This window comes from Nannospalax galili, unplaced genomic scaffold (assembly GCF_000622305.1).
Source record: "Nannospalax galili isolate Female #2095 unplaced genomic scaffold, S.galili_v1.0 scaffold346, whole genome shotgun sequence".
Classification (NCBI taxonomy): Eukaryota; Metazoa; Chordata; class Mammalia; order Rodentia; family Spalacidae; genus Nannospalax; species Nannospalax galili.
This window is the reverse complement of record NW_008357637.1, coordinates 8,405,279-8,424,848: the sequence shown is the minus strand read 5'-3', so window position 1 is coordinate 8,424,848 and position 19,570 is coordinate 8,405,279. Positions and strand designations below refer to the sequence as shown.

Here is a 19,570-nt window from a genome sequence, read left to right as displayed (position 1 = left end):
TTGCTTTTGTCTTCAGGAGTTCCCACAGAGGCCCAATTCAGGTGAGGGTCAGATGTTTTCAGGCTTTCTCCTAAGGTCTGGATCCCTCCAGGAATGATTTTGGCCTCAGGAATTTGGGGGTTAGACTGGCCTGGGAGCCTGGCCCAGGAAAGATGCTGGTCTAGGGCAGCTGGTGGCCATGTCACCCAGAGATGCAAAGGCAGATGGGGTCCCCAAGGACTCCCAGGGACCGCGCAGAGTACCTGGGTTGGTCTGGATGCAAAGGATCAGGAAGAGGAAAGGTCAGACCCCGTGTTTCCCAGAAAGAGGCTGGCGGATGGTACAGGCCCAGGGAAGCAGAGGGAGGTGAGGGCCGGACCAGGCCCAGAAGCAGTGCTCCTAGGGCCCAGAGAAGGCACTCTGTTGGTCTGGATGAAAAGGATCAGGAAGTAGTATTGGTTCCCCAGGAATGGGGCAGGGCCCAAACTTGGAGGAGAGAAAAGCGGTGGAGATGGGAGGGTGAATGAGGCTTGGGGAGTCATGGCGCTGAGGGCGCAATGGACTTACCCCCGAGAGAGGCCTGCAGGTAGGAGAGTGGTGTGTGGTGAGTCCTTCAGGCCCAGGGCAGCAGAGGGAGGTCAACCTTGTATTCGTAACATTCAGCTGCATAGTGGAAGCACTGGTGCCCACAGCAACAGGAATAAAATTCCACAGAGGTCACGTGCCATCGCAGCAACCACACTGAAATGGTAACTAATATAGACAAGTGTTCACCATTTCCTGAACAAAGGGCCTAGAGTTGATTTAAAAGGCAGGAGAGGGCTGGGGAGGTAGCTTAGTTGGTTGAGTACTTGCCTCGCATGCACAAAGACTTGGGCTCCATGGGCATGGCATAGTGGTTTATGCCTGTAATCCCAACACTTGGAAGGTGGAGGCAAGAAGATCAGAAGTTCAAGGCTATCCTTGGCTACATAGCAAGTTGGAGGTTATCCAGGGCTCCATGAGATTTTTTTTAAAAATTTTTATTTATTATTTTTATTTTATGTGTATACATGTATTGCCTGCATGTAGGTAAGTTCACCTGTGTCGTGCAGTGCCCTCAGGGGTCAGAAGAGGCTGGATCCCCTGGGACTGGAGTTACAGACAGTTGTTAGCGGCCATGTGGGTGCTAGGATTTGAACCCGGATCTTCTGCAAGAACAACAAGTGTTCTTAGCCACTGAGCCATCTCTCCAGCCCTGAGACTTTGTCTGAAAAAGGGAAGTTGGCAGGAATGGCTGTCCCTTGTGGTTTGAAAAGAACACTAGAGTTAATCTGTAATCTTTTTTAAGGTTGTCACAATTACCCAGAATATAAAAAGGTTTTTCAGTCTAATAATCATTCACATGATTTTGCAACATGTATCTTTTAAGATTTATATATGTACATTTCAGGCACAGTTAGATTATTTTGATCACCCTTATAATGGGTATCTATGATATATCTGTATGTATCATAAATATTTGCTGATAAAAGAACAAATATTTGCTGTAATATAGACAGTGTCTTGGTTCCTGCCCAGCATGATAAGTAAGCAGGAGATTCACTGCAGGTAGAGAAGAGGGCAAAGGCAGCTAGCTCATGTCAGCACCTCAGAGGTTTTAGAAAATGGCTCCAAATTTCCTGCAGGGCAGGACTTTCATCTTCATTTAACTTTAGTCTTACAACAGTGCTAAGGACTATAATGTTATTGAAAGGCTGACAGTTTAATAATATTTATGATATTCCAGGTACCTTTCAAAGCTATACACACACGCAAATTAATGCCCAAATACATTCTCAAAACAAAACAAAACAAACAAAAAAACCAAAACCACACATATTTTTTTTTGCAGCAAATCTGAATGTAAAATAAAATTGGAAACCACAATGAACAATGAATTTGTTCAATTAGCTTGGTATATTTTCTGTTTTTTACCAACACATATATAATTATTAAAACCAAAATTGGAATTATACTCTTTTTCAGTTTAAGAGCCTGTCTTTTCAATTAATAACATGTAACTTCCCCACAACATTACACTTTTTTAACAATCATTTTACATGTATTTATTTTGTGTATATAGGATTGTGAAGGTAAAATGTGCCACAGGATAAATGTGGAAGTCAGATTTCAACTTGGTTTTCCTTCTGCCATGTGGGTCCTGGGTAATGAACTCAGGCTTGGTGGGAAGAGCTTTTACCCACTGAGCCATCTCTCTGGCTCCTTTCACAAATATTAAAAAAAAATTATCTATTATTTTTATGTGTATGAGTGTATTGCCTGCATGTGTATAAATAAGTGCACCCATGTCGTGCATTATGTCAGAAGAGGGTGTTGGATCCCCTGAATCCCCTGGAACTGGAGTTACAGACAGTTGTTAGCCATCATGGGGGTGTTAAGAATTGAACCCACGTCCTCTGCAAGAGCAGCCAGTGTTCTTAACCTCTGAGCCATCTCTCCAGCCCCCACAAATGTTTTCAATAACTGCAATATTTCACTGAATGGCTAGGAGAGGTTACTTACACGCCTTCTTGTTACTGAACTCTAGTCTTTTTCTAATTTTTTACTACTATAAAATACTTTGATAAGCCGGGCGTGGTGGTGCACGCCTTTAATCCCAGCACTTGGGAGGCAGAGGCCACCCTGGTCTCCATGGTGAATCCAGGACAGCTGGGGCTACAGGGAGACCCTGTCTCAAAAAGACCAAAAAAAACAAACAAACAAAAAAAAAAACTTTGATAAACATTTTACATGGATATTTGCATGCATCTTTAAATTTTTTATTATATATTCTTCAGTAATTTCATACATGAATGCAATGTATTTAGGTCATATCTACCGCCTACATGCATCATTTGTTATTTCGTCAGAATATATTGTTTAGATGCTAAATTACTGGTCCTATAATATAACCTTATAAAAAGTTTTATACAAATATTGCTACATTTCCCTCCAAACAGCAAAATCAGTGAACACTTAGGACGTGCTGCTGAAGCCTCATCAACTCTAGCTATTATAGATTTTACAAAATCAGTTCAAAGTTAGGATTTGAAGTAAAGAATTCTGGAAGTTGAAATATAAATTATATAATATGTATGTGGGTTTCATTTACCTTTTCACAGTACTTTTACCTAGCCTTTCAGAGTTACAGTGACTAGTGGGTAGGAGGTAAAGTTTTATACTTCTCTCCACTGAAAACAAAATAAAGTAGTTTTATAGGCCTAGGGTCCCTTGAGATGATGTTTTTATAGTCCTAATGAAACACCTCAAAGTGTAGCTGACTTCCAAACTCTAATGAATAACAGACTCCTGGGAATGACAGACTGCCAGGCTTTTCCAACCATCTACAGTGCGAGAGGCCCTCTGGGGTTCGCTAACAGTTTAGACTGTGGTTCCACCTATTTTATGTTATGCCCAAGAATCTAACAAGCAGCATTAATCTTGAATCCAACAGATTAATTTTCTGCTATAAAAATGCTATTCAAAAATCATCCATCTCAGGGTAAGAGAACCTCTAACATGAAAACAAGGAAGGGTAGAGAAGGAGGGGCTCTGGCAGGCACACCCACGACAGACTTCTACCCCAGTAATGCTGATTTCTGAATCATTTGTAGGTAATAAGCGGCTAGGTTCCAGGTGGCAAATTTCTTTCCAGTGGTCTCAATTTCAGCACATTCTACATGCACTGAACATGTACTATAAACAGCAAATAACAGCAGCAGGGATCTCTGAATGGTGGGGGGCCAGCGAGGAAGCTGGGCTGCTCATTAATTTTAATAGAAATAGGCTAATTGCAGCTTTCAGTAAACAAATGATCAAAACTTCATATTCCAAAAACAATACATGCAATAAAAATACAGGAAATTCAGGAAAGCACAGGATTGCCTAGGATTACAACTCTGAGTATTTTGGTTGCTGTACCATTAGGCTTATAGTGTCCTAGGCTCAGGGTCAACATAAGGAAGCAATGTGTAGCATAGAACTCTACTGCCTTGCAGAGTTCACTTGTCAGTATAGAGAAGGCTCTTCCCTTGGCTATTCATCTTGACTGGTTTTGCAATAGACCAAGTAGTGAAATGGCCAGGGCAGGACCTCCAGAAACAGGGTTGCAGGGTGCAAAGCTTATCCTCATCACTCATTAGCTGTGGGCAAGGCATTTCACCACTTTTTTTCTTGCCATATTTTAGACATCCAAAAAAGGTACGCACAGGGCCAGCCTTCCACAGGGAACGCACACAAAATATCAATTGCTGTTGGTGCTGTTCTATCTGTTCATAAACTTTGCTTAATATTCATTCTTTTTGGAATGTTCACTTCCAAATTTCATTTATATCACAAAACTTGGTTATAGTATGAATCTTCACAAAGGAAATTTTTTTTTCCCCTCATCTAAGCACTAACAAGGCCTGATTCTGCTTATCTTCCAAGATCAGATGGGATCAGCACATTCAGGGTTGTGTGGTCACAAACAAAAATATATTTCCTCATCAACACTGATCCTAAGTCTTGAAAAGCAAATTCAACACAATAGGTGGGTTCCCCAACACGCTCAATCTAGATTGGAAGGATCTCAAGAATTTAAAAACACTCAGCACGCATCACTCTCGTGAAGACAATGCAGATTTTCAGATCAGGCCAATACTTCATCTGCCCTGAGACCTGAGAGTGGGGTTCCAGGGTCAGCCGGCAAGTCTGCTGGGCCACTGGAATTGCACACATATCTAAAAATTCAAGTTACATTGTTCCTCACAGATAAGACTGGAGGTGGTTTGCACTGTAGGCTTAATAGCAATTTAGGGATACTTGTATTTTTTTTTTTTAAAAAATTAGGGCATTTGTGGCTAGGAAGATAATCTCAGTTGGCAAAGCACTTGCTGCGCAAGCATGATGGCCTGAGTCTGATCCCCAGCACCCATGTAAAAAGCTGAACATGATGGCGTATGCTTGTCACCTCAACACTGGAGAAGCAGAAACAGGCAGATCCCTGAGGCTCACTGACCAGTCAGTCCAGTCTAATCTGTAAGATCCAGGTCTCAGGGAGCAAAAAGCAGGGTGTTTGGCTCCTGGGGAAGGAATGACATCTGAGGCTGACCTCTGGCCTCTATATGCACAGGCACACACATACATGCATGTGCACCCACATGCACATGTGCACTTGCCCACACACGATGTCCCCCCCAGAACATAACTATTTTTTTAAAAATTGAGAACATTAGGACATTTTTTTGGGGGGGTCTTATTGAGACAGAGTCTTCCTGTAACCCCAGCTGGCCTGGAACTCACTTTGTAGACCAGGCTGGCCTTGAACTCACAAAGATCTGCCTGCCTCTGCCTCCTGAGTGCTGGGGACTAAAGGCATGTGCCACCATGCCCGGCTCAAACATTAGGACATTTTTATTTGGGATATTATATTTTGCCCAACTAACAGATGGAAACAGATTTCATAATCATAAGAGAGGAATCCTATGTTTCACAGTAGCAATTTTGTTATCTCATTTAGTAAAGCTATTTGAAGATGCTCCAGGGGTATAGTCAGAAGAGACAGTTCAATTCAGTTCATATACAAGCTAGGAGAGGCTTTGTTTTTTTTGTTTTTTTTCAAATCAGCCTGTGTGTCCAAGAAGAAAACTTGCTATGAAAACCTTCTACATAAAGTACAGACATTCACAAGGGACATTTTTAATGTTGTGGTTTTCTACAACCCTTTTCATGTATAAGGAAAGTTACACGATAGCAGATGGTGCTACTAGTAGACCAGGCAATCGTGTCACCAGCCCAGTCACCCTAGCACATGGTCCTGCTGACTCACTGCTGAGGATGGCCTCATACATCATCGTGGGCATTAACTGAAAGGGCTGTCATGGGTTTTGAAATGTACCGCTCTTGATAATGCATAGGAAAAAAATGTAATGCGTGTAATGGTTACTCTTCATTGTTAACTAGACTGAGATTCACCTAGAAAATAGGCCTCTACATATGTCTGTGAGGGGGGTTCCCAGAGAGGGTTAACTGAAGAAGGAAGGACCACTCAGAATGTGAGCAGCACCATCCTGCAGACGGAGGTCCTCAATGGGATAGATGAAATGAGCTGGGAGGTATTGCGCATCTCTCTCTGCTTCCTGACTACAGGCACAATGTGATCAGTGGCCTCATACTTCTTCCTAAACATTTCCCTACCAAGATGGACTCTATTCTCTAAAATAAGACAAAATAATCCCTTCTCTTAAATTGCCTCTTGTCATGGATTTGGTCACAACAAAAAGAAAACTAATACAGGGATTGCGAAGATGACTCAGTTGACAAGGTGCCTGCTAGACAAGTCTGAGAATCTGAGTTTGGGTAGAAGTCAGGTGGGCCAGCAATTGTCTGTAACCCCAATGCTGGGAGAGCAAAGGCAGGCAGATCCATGAAACTCACTACCCAGGTTCAAAAAGGAAGGTGCAGAGTAAGTAAGGAAGATACTTGACCTCCAGCCTTTGCAAGCCTGCACACGCATGGGCACCTGCACCTGCAAGTTCACAAGAATACTGACACAAAAACCTACTCACATGAACACCTGCAGATATGTCTCTGTCTCTCTCTCTCTCACACATCCCCACATACCCTCACCCCCACCCACCTCCACAATAATACACACATGTAACTGAACTCTAACTGTTAAGGACTGATCATAATACTGAATACAGACTTGATAAAAAATGGCAAGATTCACTACTAGCTTATGATTTATTTATATTCTTTACCTTATTTATGATCTCTGAGCTTCAGCTAACTTTGAGTTATTAAAAGGAATGGCTGGCATTTTTCTTCTTTGATTTTTTTCATTAAATAAAAATAACTGACTCTATTATGGACTGACAAGATCTAATGTGAGAAACTGTGACAATTCACTCCCAAAAGATGCCATCAGTGGTAATAATGCTCCCTGACCCCATGTTCTTATGGCCACAGCATCTGAATCTCTGATATGTCTTGATCAAAGTATAAATAAATATAATCATTGGCTCTAGATAGAGGTCTTGCCTTTTCAAATGCATATTCTCAGGCCCGATCCCAGAACTACATAAGCTGTCTTTACAAAGTAGTCTTGGTCATGTTGTATTATAGAAACCTCTAATATATATAAACATAAAATAATTATTAAAAATGGAGTCAGTGGGTCATAAACTTTATAAACCTATAATGTAAAGTCACTGTACAATGAGCTCCATGACTAAGTGAGAAGCAATGACTCTAATTAAATAGTTATCTCTCACTCCCACCAATATTCTAAACATCTGTTCAAAATGCTCCCAACTCTTTCCTTTGTCTGGTGGTGCTTCCTTTACAGACCTCTACTCCTACCCACATCCAATCTCTAGGGCAGGCAGAGGGATCAGGCCTGTGTTTTCTCTGCTCCCCTGTCAGATCCTGGGATACCCTTCTACTCCTACTACCTATTCTTGTGAGACTTAAAACTTCCTTTATATTTTTTAAAACTATTCTATTATTTTTATTTCATGTGTATGAGGGTTTTTCCTGCATGTAAGTAAGTGCACATGTGTCATGCAATGCTCAAGGAGGTTAGAAGAAGAGTGTCAGATCCCCTGGAACTGGAGTTACAGGTGGTTGTTAGCCATCATCGGGGGGGGGGGGAGGAATCAAACCTGGGTCCTTTGGAAGAGCCAGTGCTCTGAACTGCTGAGTTATCTCTCCAGTGGCAAGACTTAAAACTTTGATACTATATTCTCTCCTTGCTGTCATCTCGGCCTCATGATTATTTCCCTACAGTACAGGCCTGTGGAGCCTGGCTTACAGTCTTCCCTCATTCCAACTCTTCATTCACTTGTTTATTCAAATATATCCTGAGCATACCACATGCATGATACTGTGCGGGGAACTAGAGAGACATAAATGAAGGAATGAAATCTCTGTGTGCACAACCCCTGTACTCCAGCTCCAGAGAACAGAAGAGGATATAAATATAAATAGGTAACTAAATACATAACATGCCATGTGGTGATTAATGTTTTGAGAACAATAAAACCAGCTTTGAGAAAAATAAAACCAGCTACACAGACAGTGAGTGATGAAGACATGTAGATAAGGGTAGAACAGACTAGCCAAAGAGGGAACAGAGTCAAGTGAGGAAGCCTGGAATGGCTGGAGAAAAGCCTAGTTGGGCTGAGGGAACTAAAATACGACAAGGGGGAATTTGATTCTGAAGGGAACATTCTGACTTCTCTGTAAAGAACACTGTATGTTGGGTGAGTCTAGAAACAGGAAGATCAAGCAGAAAACTATGGTAACATTCCAGATAAGGAATGATGATGGCTCAGACCATCATGGAGGGGGAGGAAGAAGGCAGTGGTCAGATCCCCAGTGCATCCTGAAGGGTATGGAAGCAAAATCTGAGGGAAAAAGAAACTGAGGATATTTCAAAGGATTCAAGGACGTCTCCATTGAAAGGAGAGCTGCCATTTACTGAAAGGAAACTGAAAAGAAGCAGATTTGAGAGAACTACGAATTCAACTTTGCATGCCTTGCTAAGATCCCTTCTTAGCATCCAAGTGGATCTTCCTGGGTAAGTTAAATATTACTGCACTAAGTCTACTGACATCCGGGATCAAGGTTCACAATTCAGATCTTTCAGGAGCCAGGCAGTCAATATAAATAAATACTGAAATCAGTGGCAGGTGAGGACTATGGCCTATCAGGTAGCAAATGCTACATCTAAATGGGAAGCTACCATTGAGCCCTAACTAGTACAGCCATTAAGGATCTGGGCTCAGTGCCCAATTTTTAAAAAACATTTTTATTGAATTTTTGAGTATTTCATATAGAACATCTTAATCATCTTCATACCTCCTTCTCCATTGGCCCCCCATTTGAATTCATCCATTCTGTCATTTGCGTTAAGGCCTATCATATGAAGTTAATGTCCCCAGATGTCCTTCAGTTAGGTTCAGCCACTGGGGTCTAATCAGCCTATCTAGAGTCCCTCCCTTTAAGACCAGCTCTTCTCACCCAGCAGTAATCAGCTGCCAATAATTCTTCAACTAAGATTGGAGCCTGCTGTCCATTTCCACAGTTCTGTGCTGAGTTTTTGTCTGCTTGAATTTACATGGATCTTGTACATGCTGGCACTATTGCTGTAGGTTCATATGAGAAAAGTCCCAGGAGCCTGTAGGACTCATTTCCATATGGTCATGTACCTCCTCCCTGGCTCTTACAATCTTTTCCTTCCTTCTTCCACAATGGTCCCTGACCCCTGGGTGCATGGATTTTAATATAGGAGTCCTGTCTACGGATCCACACTCTGTAGACTCTTATTCTCTACATTTTGGTCACTTGTGACCTTTTTTTTCCTGGTCATCTATTGTAAGAGGGAGCTTCATTGATGAGAAATGAAAGATGCATTAGTGTTCTCTTCATCCCTTATTCTATGTTCCGTGAGCATTAGGTATAGAGGATGCATCATAGATGTGCCACTTAGGCTTGGGTAATTCACAGATAATCTCTGTATATGATACATTGTGGAACTCTGTAACAATCTCTGTCTGTTGAAAGAGATGCTTCTTTTATGGATGGTGACTAGGATACTTGTCTGTAAATTTAAGGATCCTTATTTTGCATATAATAAGAAATTACATTTGTCTAGGGATATGACAGCTTTGGGGTTTTCTCTAAGATCTATGACTTCTCCAGCTATGTGTATTTGGCTAGGTTTGCAGTACCACAATTTACAAATACAAGAACAATCTGGATTTTTAACAATCAAATATTAGAAAATAAGAATCTAATAAATTATGAAGTGTTTGACTAACGAGACATTTTTCTTCAGGGCTTATCAGTCACCTTAACTTGTTGGTATATATACCACCAAAGAAATTTTCTTTAGCACTTCTCTCAATTTATTTAACAAGAAAATTCTTATTTTCATTCACTTCAAGGGACAAGCTCTATCACCTAGTTTGGGGAATGCTAGTTTATGAGAAAACCCTAGAGATGTCTAATCAACTCCTTTGTTACCTTTGGGAAAGTTTTATGGCCCATGTACTTAGTACAGCTTATGAGTCATATTGATCACACACAGAGGCAATTTTGTTAGGTATCCTAACGTTATGTATCAGAGTCCAGTGAAACTTAAGTGGAACAATTACTGAACTCTTCTAACTTGTTAAATACTAAGTGGAGCCTTGAACCTATCATTGGGTGAAGAAATAGTGAGCCCACAGGGCACTGAATCACTTCATGCCTCTGTTATCTGCCGTGCTACATTGATTAGTGACAGCAAAGGCAGTCAATTGTACTAAGCACAGATGTTCTTTGCTTTATTTACCCATGAAGAAGTAAGGGGAGGGTGAATAAATCTAGAAAGGAAAATTTATAATAAAAAGATAACTCTATACTGACAAATTATACATACCAGATCAAGAAATATATGTCTAGGTAAGGTTTATCTGAGAACAACTGGTCTTTGCCCAAGATTCTACATGGTACACAGTAATTAAAAGTACCAGACTGGTGGATTCTTGGATGTTTAACAGCCACACTTTGAGGCCTATACTAATTTGGTCAGAGGGACATAAAGGACAGTTTCTGCTCCTTGCCCTCCTATGTTGACTAAGCTCCAGGGGACAATGAGCATCTCTCAAAATGCCCAGTAACTGTGGTGTGTCACCTGTCCTCTTGATCAGGGAGGCCATGGAGACCCCACCAAATGGACTTGAACCAGTGTCCAGCCTACAAAAAGAGGAAGGTCAAAACAGAGAGAATATTTCTTCCATGCTTCCAAGTGAAGCCAGCCATGGTTGAGCAGGACCTTCGACTTATCTTCACATAGATGGAATGTAAAAGAAAGGAGCCAGGGGCTCCTCCCAAGCCCATGTGACCCCTGAGGAACAGATCTCAAATGGCCTTAAGAGTAAAAATAAATTCGTTTATCTGGGCCAACTGTATGGCCTTAATCACCCAAAAGGAAAGTATAACCAAAGATTAAAGGGGCCAATGTAATTTTTTAAGAGTCTATATGCATAGCTAAAGGCTACATAATAAGCGACAATGCCAGATAGGAGATACCTTCTTTTGAGTTGTTGGCCAGGGTGGCCAAAGGGACTCCCAGATAGTAACCCAGCATAGAACCGGGAAAATGAACAGCAGACCCCAATCTTATCTAAAGGAATATTGAAAACTGATTGCTGGTAGATGAGGAACAGCTGACCTTCCTAAAACAAAGACCTCTAGATAGGCTGACTAGATTCACCAGATGGACAAGTAGTGGGGAATGGCTGGGGGGGGGGGATGCAACAACACAGCAGACAGTAGCAGGGATATCAGAGTATAAGGGCTCTAGTGTCGGGAGGGGTGGAGGCTATGGGAGGGTGCCAACTGGGAAGTGGGTGTATAGATGAATAAGATGGTTTGGGATGGTCTGTGTGATATATACACACAAAAATTCAACAATTTTTTTAAAAAATGAGCTATATTTGAGGAAGAAGCATAAAAAGTTACATCATGTTAATTAGTAGAGATGATAAACATTACCATTGTAATCTACCCAATGACTTTACGGCCATAGACAGGTGCCAAGGATCCAAGTGCAACCAACTATGACTAGTAATAATCAGATACATACAGATTAGAGACGCATGTGCCAACACCTCAGTGTTAGTAGCAAAAAATGAGTCTCCCGTAGGGGTGTTGAAAGCAGTAAAAATAAGGTTGTTTTAGGAAGGTCATCTGTTCCTCATTCAATTTTATGTCTTACAGGGTTTATACTGAGTTCATTATTGTATAACTGTATTAATTCAACTGTGAACATAAAAATTTTGTAGCCACTTTTGAAAGAGATGTGTATCTTTGCTCTGGAAACTTATTATGTTAAAGCTGTAATGAAATGCTTCTAAAAAATAAAAAAATATATATAAATAATAGTGGTGCTAATGTGCACTCCATCTGCTTACTCCTTTGTCTCAATAAATTCCAAATTTTGACATAAAAAAAGATAACTCTAATACTGTTGTAGGTCTTTAAAAATATCCCATTTAAAAGAACTCACAAAAGGTGAAGAATATAAAAATGTCAAATATTATACAAAAGTCCTGTGAAAAATTCAGTGAAAAGAGGGGGTAAAATGGTTGTGAACCACCAGCAGAAGTGTCACATGAGCTCGTCCTTGATACCCAAGGAGACATCAGAGAGTGAGGAAGAGGGTAGAAGCTCCATGTAGACAAGGCAGAGATAGAGACAGGGCCGATTTAGGAACTGGAGCAGACAAGACTGTACATGTTCAAAAATGGGGTGTGGGGGTGGACCAGATCACTGTCTTTACTGGACACCAAGTGTTCTAGGTTGTTTCTCCATTGCTGTGACAAATACTTTGACCACTACCAACTTCGGGAGGAAAGATTTATTTGTCTTACATTTCCCGGGTCACAGTTCATCAAAGAACCCAAGGTGGGAACTCAGGGCAGGAACCTGGAGGCAGGAGCTGGGGTACAGGCCATGGAGGAACTCTACGTACTGGTTTACTCCCCTGGCCCATGCTCAGCCTGCTTTGAAATATAATACAAAACAACCTGCCACAGTGGACTAGGCCTTCCCACATCACTCAAAAATCAAGAAAAAACCCCAAGGGCATGGCCACAGGTCAGTCCAATGGAGGCAATTCCCCAACTGAGGCTCCCTCTACCCAGGTGTGTCAAGTTGACAACTAAAGCTATCTAACAACCAAGTAAGGAAATCTTGCATTACCCGAATCTACCATAGTCAGGGAATCTGAAACAGTGAGTTTATGAGAGAGCTGGTAAGGCCAAGAGTACTCTGTGAGACCCAGAAAGAGATGACGAGAGTCTGGGCTCAGGAGTTGGTGGAGGGAGGAGAAGGAAATGATGTTCTGGAGGAAGAAATGGTCAACAGAAGTCAACCCAGGAATATAGGGGAAGCCAAGGGGAAAGGCACAGCATAGACCCCATGTCCTGAGAATGCTTGTTCTGATAACAAACTGAGTTGTACATATCAATTTAAAGCACAATCTGAGAGTAGGACATCTAAGCAGAAATGCTCAACTGGTTCATTAGTGATTAACAAAGGACAGGTAAATAATGTGCATTAAAATACTACTGGATTCTTAGCTATGTACTATATCCCTTATGTGATTAGGTGAGAAAGAGCTGAACTGTGCAATTTAGCAGTATCTGCATAGAAGTCAGTCAAATCAGGAGACTAGAAAGGCTTCAGTAAAGACTTATCACACTTTTTCTGCATTCTTATACTATGAAAATCGTTATTACACAAAAATAGACACATATAAAAAGCACTACATCACATCACACCACATCACAGGAACTTCTGTGAGTTCAACCTGAGTTTTAGGTAGTGATTGAGATGAGGGGGAAGAACTGTAATTATTCTTTTCCATTTTTCTCCCTCTTGACGGAGAGGCGCAGATATAAAACAGGAGTCAGGAAGGAAGGAAAGGAAAAAGTATTTGGAAGAATTTCTATCTGTTGAGATGAACAGGTACAAAAGTAAATTCTCTCCTTAAAAAAATACTAGCCATTTGGGCAGTGTCTCTTCTCTAGAATTCATGATTAATTTACAGATGTGCTACCCTCTTCCCATCACCAAACTTTACACTCATAAGCCAGTCAGGGTCACCCATGCTACCTTCAGGTACCCCTGGCAGCCCAGTCTTCAGCTTCCCTGTTGTTTTGCATGCAGTGCCTGGAGCTCAGGTGCAACAGGCAAATCAAGAAGGCATGACAGCTCTTTCTGTTGCAGTCATCAGTTTTTTCTATTTGCCAAGTCTCTAGGGTAAGCTAGGTCAATCTCTTCCTGCTCCCTAAGGAACCAGGAAGGCTATAGCTGTTTAAAATGTCTCATTTTAATGCTCAGAGGAAGGAGAAAATACAGAAACCATAACAAGAAAGAACAGAGGGACAGATAAAAGGTAGGCTTGCAAACTTAGATAGCATCTCAGTATGCAGTAAGTTAATAGCAAGTGTTTCTATTCAAAGTACTCTGAGTTTCTTAGACTCTACGAATGCATTACACTAAATAGCACAACTGTAGGTAATCACAGATTTAGTTAACGGTAGACTTGTTTCTAAGGAACAGTATCTAGGTGTCCTTTCTGAACTTGATTAACAAAGGATACTTGAATCAATAATTCCCTAAGAAGTCAGGCATGGAGGTGCACCCTTTTAATCCCAGCACTTGGGAAGCAGAGGCAGGCCAATCTCCATGAAATCAAGGTGATTCTGGTTTATTTAGCAAGTTCCAGGCCAGCTGTGGCTACAGGGAGACTCTGTCTCAAAACAACAAACAAACAGAAAAAGAATTTCCAAAGACTCTGTAGTACAAACATCTGCCTTAGAATCTGTGAAAGATAGATGCATAAGGAACCAATAATTTTACAGATGGCTTTGGAATTTCTTTTTTTTTTTTTACTTAATAATCACATGATTAGTAGAAACATTTCATTACAGCTTTAACACATTCAATAACAATTTCCAGAGCAAGGATACATCTCTTTCAAAGGTGGCTGTAAATTTTTAGGTTCACAGTTGAATTAATACAGTTATACAATATTGAACTCAGTATAGACCCTATAAGGCTTTGTAATTTCTTACTAGAAATAAAAGAGCTTGAGGTTGAAGTTTCCCTCAAGGCCACTCCCCCCTCCCCGCCAGCAATGCATTCCTACTATAAAGAACAGATTCATATCTGAATTGTCCATTTCAAGAACCACATACACTATGTTTTTTGTTTGTTCTGGTGTTTTTTTTTTTTTTTTTTTTTTTGAGACAGAGTCTCCCTGTAGCCAACAGCTGGCTTGAAACTCACAATGTAAACCAGGCTGGCCTTGATCTCACAGAGCTCTATCTGCCTATGCCTCCCAGGTGCTGGGATTAAAGGCATACACCACCACACCAGGTGCATAATGAATTATTAATAACATGCACAGCCAGGCATGATGTCTAACATCTGTAACTGCAGCACTTGGGAGGAAGCCTGACACAAGAGGATTGTTGCAAGTTTGAGGCCAGCCTGGAACATACAGTACGTGATTCTGCCTCAAAAAAACAAAAAACGGAAAAAAATAACTGATACATTTCTTTTAATTAAGCAATATGCTCCGAACACCTAAAATGGGAGTTCAGTAGAGGGAAGCAATGTTCAGTAAGTAAAACTTACCTAAAGGAAAATTTCCATGAAGTGTTGACACTTTACTTGTAAATTTCCAGATGTACAAGTGAAACACTACCACAATACATGTTATAATGGAAAACAGTTATTCTCTGTTTTATGTCGGCTGAAACACCACTGTTTTGTCAATGAAAAGCATTTATACGATAAATTCCCACACAACCTTGGAAGAACAGTCCCCAAAATAGGAATGCAGTAACTGCAAACAAAAATAGCTTACAGAAGTGGCTGAAATGGGACAATGAATGTATTCTACCATAAATAAGCTAGGACAGTTTACTTCCTCTGCTGCCTTTAAAAAATGTTGAGTTCTCAATGCTCAGAGTTCACTGATATTATAATTTTGTCTCCTAACTCTTGAGTCTGTAATGAGATTCCATGGAAGCTGGACAGAGGCTAGAGCTTGGAGACGGCTGTTAGTCTTATGGAAAGAGGTCCTGTATGGATTCATAGGTCCTTTTGCAGCTTCCAGAAAGAAGAGGGAACAGAACATTCCCAGTCCTGATGCTGCCTCCCCCTCCAGGCAGCCACAGTGAGAAGACAACCAGGATTCGCTGTGGCACCCTGCCCCTGACTGTGGTCTGTACTCTGATTAAGAGTCCCCATCAACAGAGATGTAACAGTAACAGCTCTACAGCACCATCAGGTTTATCTATATAAAACAACCAGCTGACCTGTGGAGTAAAAGACCACAACAAACTTTCAGATTCAGCAATCCCATCCTGTTTTAACAGGGCCATATTTGCAGAAGATGATAAAATGCACCCCAAATCTTCTCCTACCTGCCTGCTTTCCCTCTGAGAGGATGCTGAAGAGGAGGCACTTCTATGGGTCGGAGTGGATGTTTTATGAGCTGGGGATATGCCCTTCTCGTCTGAACTCATCGCTGCAGTTAGGCTAGGGATGTGCACGTGAGACCATCCCAATCCTCTTTCCAACTCACAGACGAAGAAGCAGTGATTCTTCAGGTTCAGTTCATCTCATGGATCAGGCTGGACTAGGAAATAACAAGCCACTGTTGAGGTGTCCAACCCTTAAAAAGCAAAACAATAAAAAGGTTCAAGTAATGAAAAAAAGAAGTAAAAATCATTATATTTAGGGAAAAATTAATTTGTTAGCAAAAGGAAGAACTCTGACACAGTAGGAAATATTTCTTCCTCTAGATTTTAAGGTGGAGGATAAATACTAATATATTTCCTTATCAATAAAAAAAGTTTGGTAGGAACAATATGCTAAGTCTCATTTGTTGGGAGCTATTAATCCATTATGCACATTGAGCTGTGGCAGGCTTGCTTGTTTACTTAGAGTTTGTGTTTTGACCTAATCTGCCAAGTCAGGAGGAATGTGTTTATATGGTGGAGTTCACAACAAGTATTTGACTGCTCCTTGACCCTCAGATACATGTGGGAAAAACAGCTGTTGAAACTAATTGAGTTCTTCTGTATAAAAAGGTGGAGCTAAAATAAACCGGGGCTGCAGTCTCTACTGACAGTCCTCCCAAGTATCTTTTCTCTGTCTCTTGTTTTTTCTTTCAATCCTCACTCCCCCTTTCAGGTACTGTCCGTCTTGGCTGGCTGGCACTGGCACTCATTCTGCCCTCAGATTCTCTTGTTTTAAAGCAGATTATGGTTTTAATATTCTAGACCCTAATACCAAGGTGTGTCAGTTTCTCCCTCAGTAATTTTAAGTTCTCCTACTCAATGAATTGCAAGAACTCAGTTCACGTTAGTAAAGTTCAGCAGTGTCATCTATGTGGTAGTTAAACATAACACGGAATAGTCAATTACAAAGCAATGATGTACTATGTACATCCTGAGATCCAGCATATGTGAAAGACAAAGGAATACACATGTTATAGTTCAGATACTGATTGCTGTCCAAAGACCCATGTATCAAAGGCTATGCCCTCAGGTTGGTGCTGTTAGGAGGCAACAGAACCTTCAGGAAAAGAGCCTTATAGCAGGTTTTCAGGCCACTGAGGAGATGCCCTTCGAGGGGATTGTGGGTTCACAGCCTCTTCCTTTCTCCTTTTTGCTTCCTAGTCATGAGATGAACAGTTTATCTTGTGTCTGCTTCTGGCACCCTGTGTTCACCAGGGGTTCTGGTTCTTCCAAGGGGTGGGGCCTGCTGCTGATAATTGACTGTGGAGAGTTAGCCGCAAAAGGAGGAGCTTGTTGGCACCATCTTGGGACCAGAGCCGCGAGCCGGGCATACTCAAGGACAGAATGGCCTGACACTTATGGACCTGGGGTGAGACCGCTGGCCCGAGGCGAGACCGCTGGCCCCTGAGGCATGGGCAAAAGTGAACCGTGGCTGTGCGGCGCAGAGCTGAGCAGCTTGGAGCTAGGCACTGGATGCTTGTTTCTTTGTAAGTAACCCCCCCACACGATAATAATAAATGTACATAAAGATATGTTATATGGTTTGCCTGATAGTGCAAGAGACCCAGAGAGAACTCTGGCAACACACCCCAAACAGAAGCCTAAAAGCAATGGGCTTTCCTAGTCATAGATTAGTACTTCTCAGACCACAAACCACTATCAACCTTTTCTCTTTATAGTTTATAGTGAGTATTTTTTATAGTGATGAGAGAACGCAACATATACAGAGTCATTTGTACCTTGAAACTATAGCATAGCTAAGTGTGTGACTCTCAATAATCAACAAGCTCACAAATACCTATGGACTGAAATAGGATCCGAGACCTCAGGATGAGGGCTAAATTGATTACCTAGTTACCCTGCATAGCATGATCAAGGAATCATTGGTAGCCAGTATGATTGGAGTACAGAGAGATAGTGTCATGATGGTCAAAGAAGGGCAAAGGCCAGTCTCTGCAGGATCCTGGAAACCATACTGACTGCTGTGATCTCAATGTGTCCTCCCAAATCCATGAGTTGCAAAAGTAATCCTCAAAACAACAGAATTGGAAGAAGGGTCCTAAGGGAATTAATACTACTCTGAAACAGAGCTTGTGGGAGTGGACCCGCTCTCTTTTGATCTACCACAAGGACACTGTACTCCTCCTAAGGACACAGTACTCAAGATACCATGTTGAAAGCAAGAGACTAGAATGCCACCTGCCAGTTAGTCTTGGACTTTCCAACATCTGGAACGGTAAAAGGAAATTTATCTTCTTTATACATTGTCCAGGCTGTTGTGTTACAGCAGCACAAACAGACAAAGACATTGGTCCTTGGCTTTTACCATATACCTAAGAAGCTGTAACAAGGTCATAATCAGATTTGTGTTATAAAAGATGAGGGAAGTCCGATGGGGAAGCAAGAAATAATGGACCAGACTGTTAGCAGAATCCCAACACGTTCTATCTGCTGTGACTGGTATAGTGGAGGGGAGGAAGGTTGCTTTGAGATGATTCCCTGGTTTCTGCCATTCTGTGCAAGAAATGGTAAAAGGAAACCCAGGACTGAGAGGAAGGACACAAGTATGGTTTAGGGCATATTGAGTTTCGGATTTCATTGAGGAGATTCAAATGAAGACATACAGTTGGAAATGCAAGTCTGGGGCTCAGAGAAATCTAGTTTGGAGACTTAAGTTATGATAATGATAGGACTACATGGATGATTTATACGTAGATTTTAAATTTCTGTGTTTGTGAGGAAATTTTCTATAGGTTTTCAGCTATAGTTAAAAATTTCAAATACAATCTTAATGTATTATGTGAACTTGAGTGTGTTAATTAGGATTTTAATGATCTGTTTAGACATAATAACTGACACAGCCATACCTTGGGCTGGGCATAGAACTGAGTGGTAGCGCATTTGTCAAAAATAGGCCAAGGCTCTGGGTTCAATCCCTGCAGCAAATATCAGTAAATTAAAGAAGAAGAAGAATCTCAATAATTAAGAAAAATTTTTACAAATTGGAAAACCAGGCTATTCTAACAACTAAAACTTGTAATCCTTTCTTAATATTTTGAATTCACTGTTATTAAAAGTAAATAAAAGCTACTCAGTCTCCAAACTGGAAGACTTTGTCTTGAAACAAAACTAGCCTTTGTACAAACTGAAATTCAAAGAGCCAAGAAACTCCTTTGTTAGATAGCCATGAAGTTTCTTTTAGTATGGGCAAAGGGCAGTAAAAAAACCCAGCACTCGGTAGATGACCATTTAATCTGTCTTATGAAGGCAATCTAATAAGTGTGAATGAAAGTTCTGAAGCCAAGCTCTGACGCCAAGAAACAGAAGTGAGAACACTATCCAGATCCTTGATCTGAAGTACTTAGTTTTCTGGTCCAAGATGTTTTACAAGTAGATGGTGACACTTGAGCCAAAAGTACGCAGCTTTGTGATGTATTCAAGTGCCCCCAAGGGATGAGGTTGAAACAAACCTCCTTAAAATATTATCCATTCAGAAG

The 19,570-nt window shown here is 41.1% G+C and overlaps 1 protein-coding gene across 6 annotated transcripts in view; it reads right to left on the bottom strand.

Moving 5' to 3' along the window:
* Nucleotides 1–19,570, bottom strand: part of Osbpl6 (oxysterol binding protein like 6) — a 216,951-nt gene that overhangs the window by 83,004 nt on the left and 114,377 nt on the right. For 5 of the 6 annotated variants that reach the window (XM_029557255.1, XM_029557253.1, XM_029557252.1 and 2 more), the window contains one exon: nucleotides 15,975–16,225. The exons of the other annotated variant lie outside the window; for it this stretch is intronic. In XM_029557255.1, coding sequence (XP_029413115.1) covers nucleotides 15,975–16,076 — 102 coding nt within the window. In that variant the 5' untranslated portion in view covers nucleotides 16,077–16,225. The remainder of the gene's footprint in view (nucleotides 1–15,974; nucleotides 16,226–19,570) is intronic. 6 annotated transcript variants of the gene reach the window in all.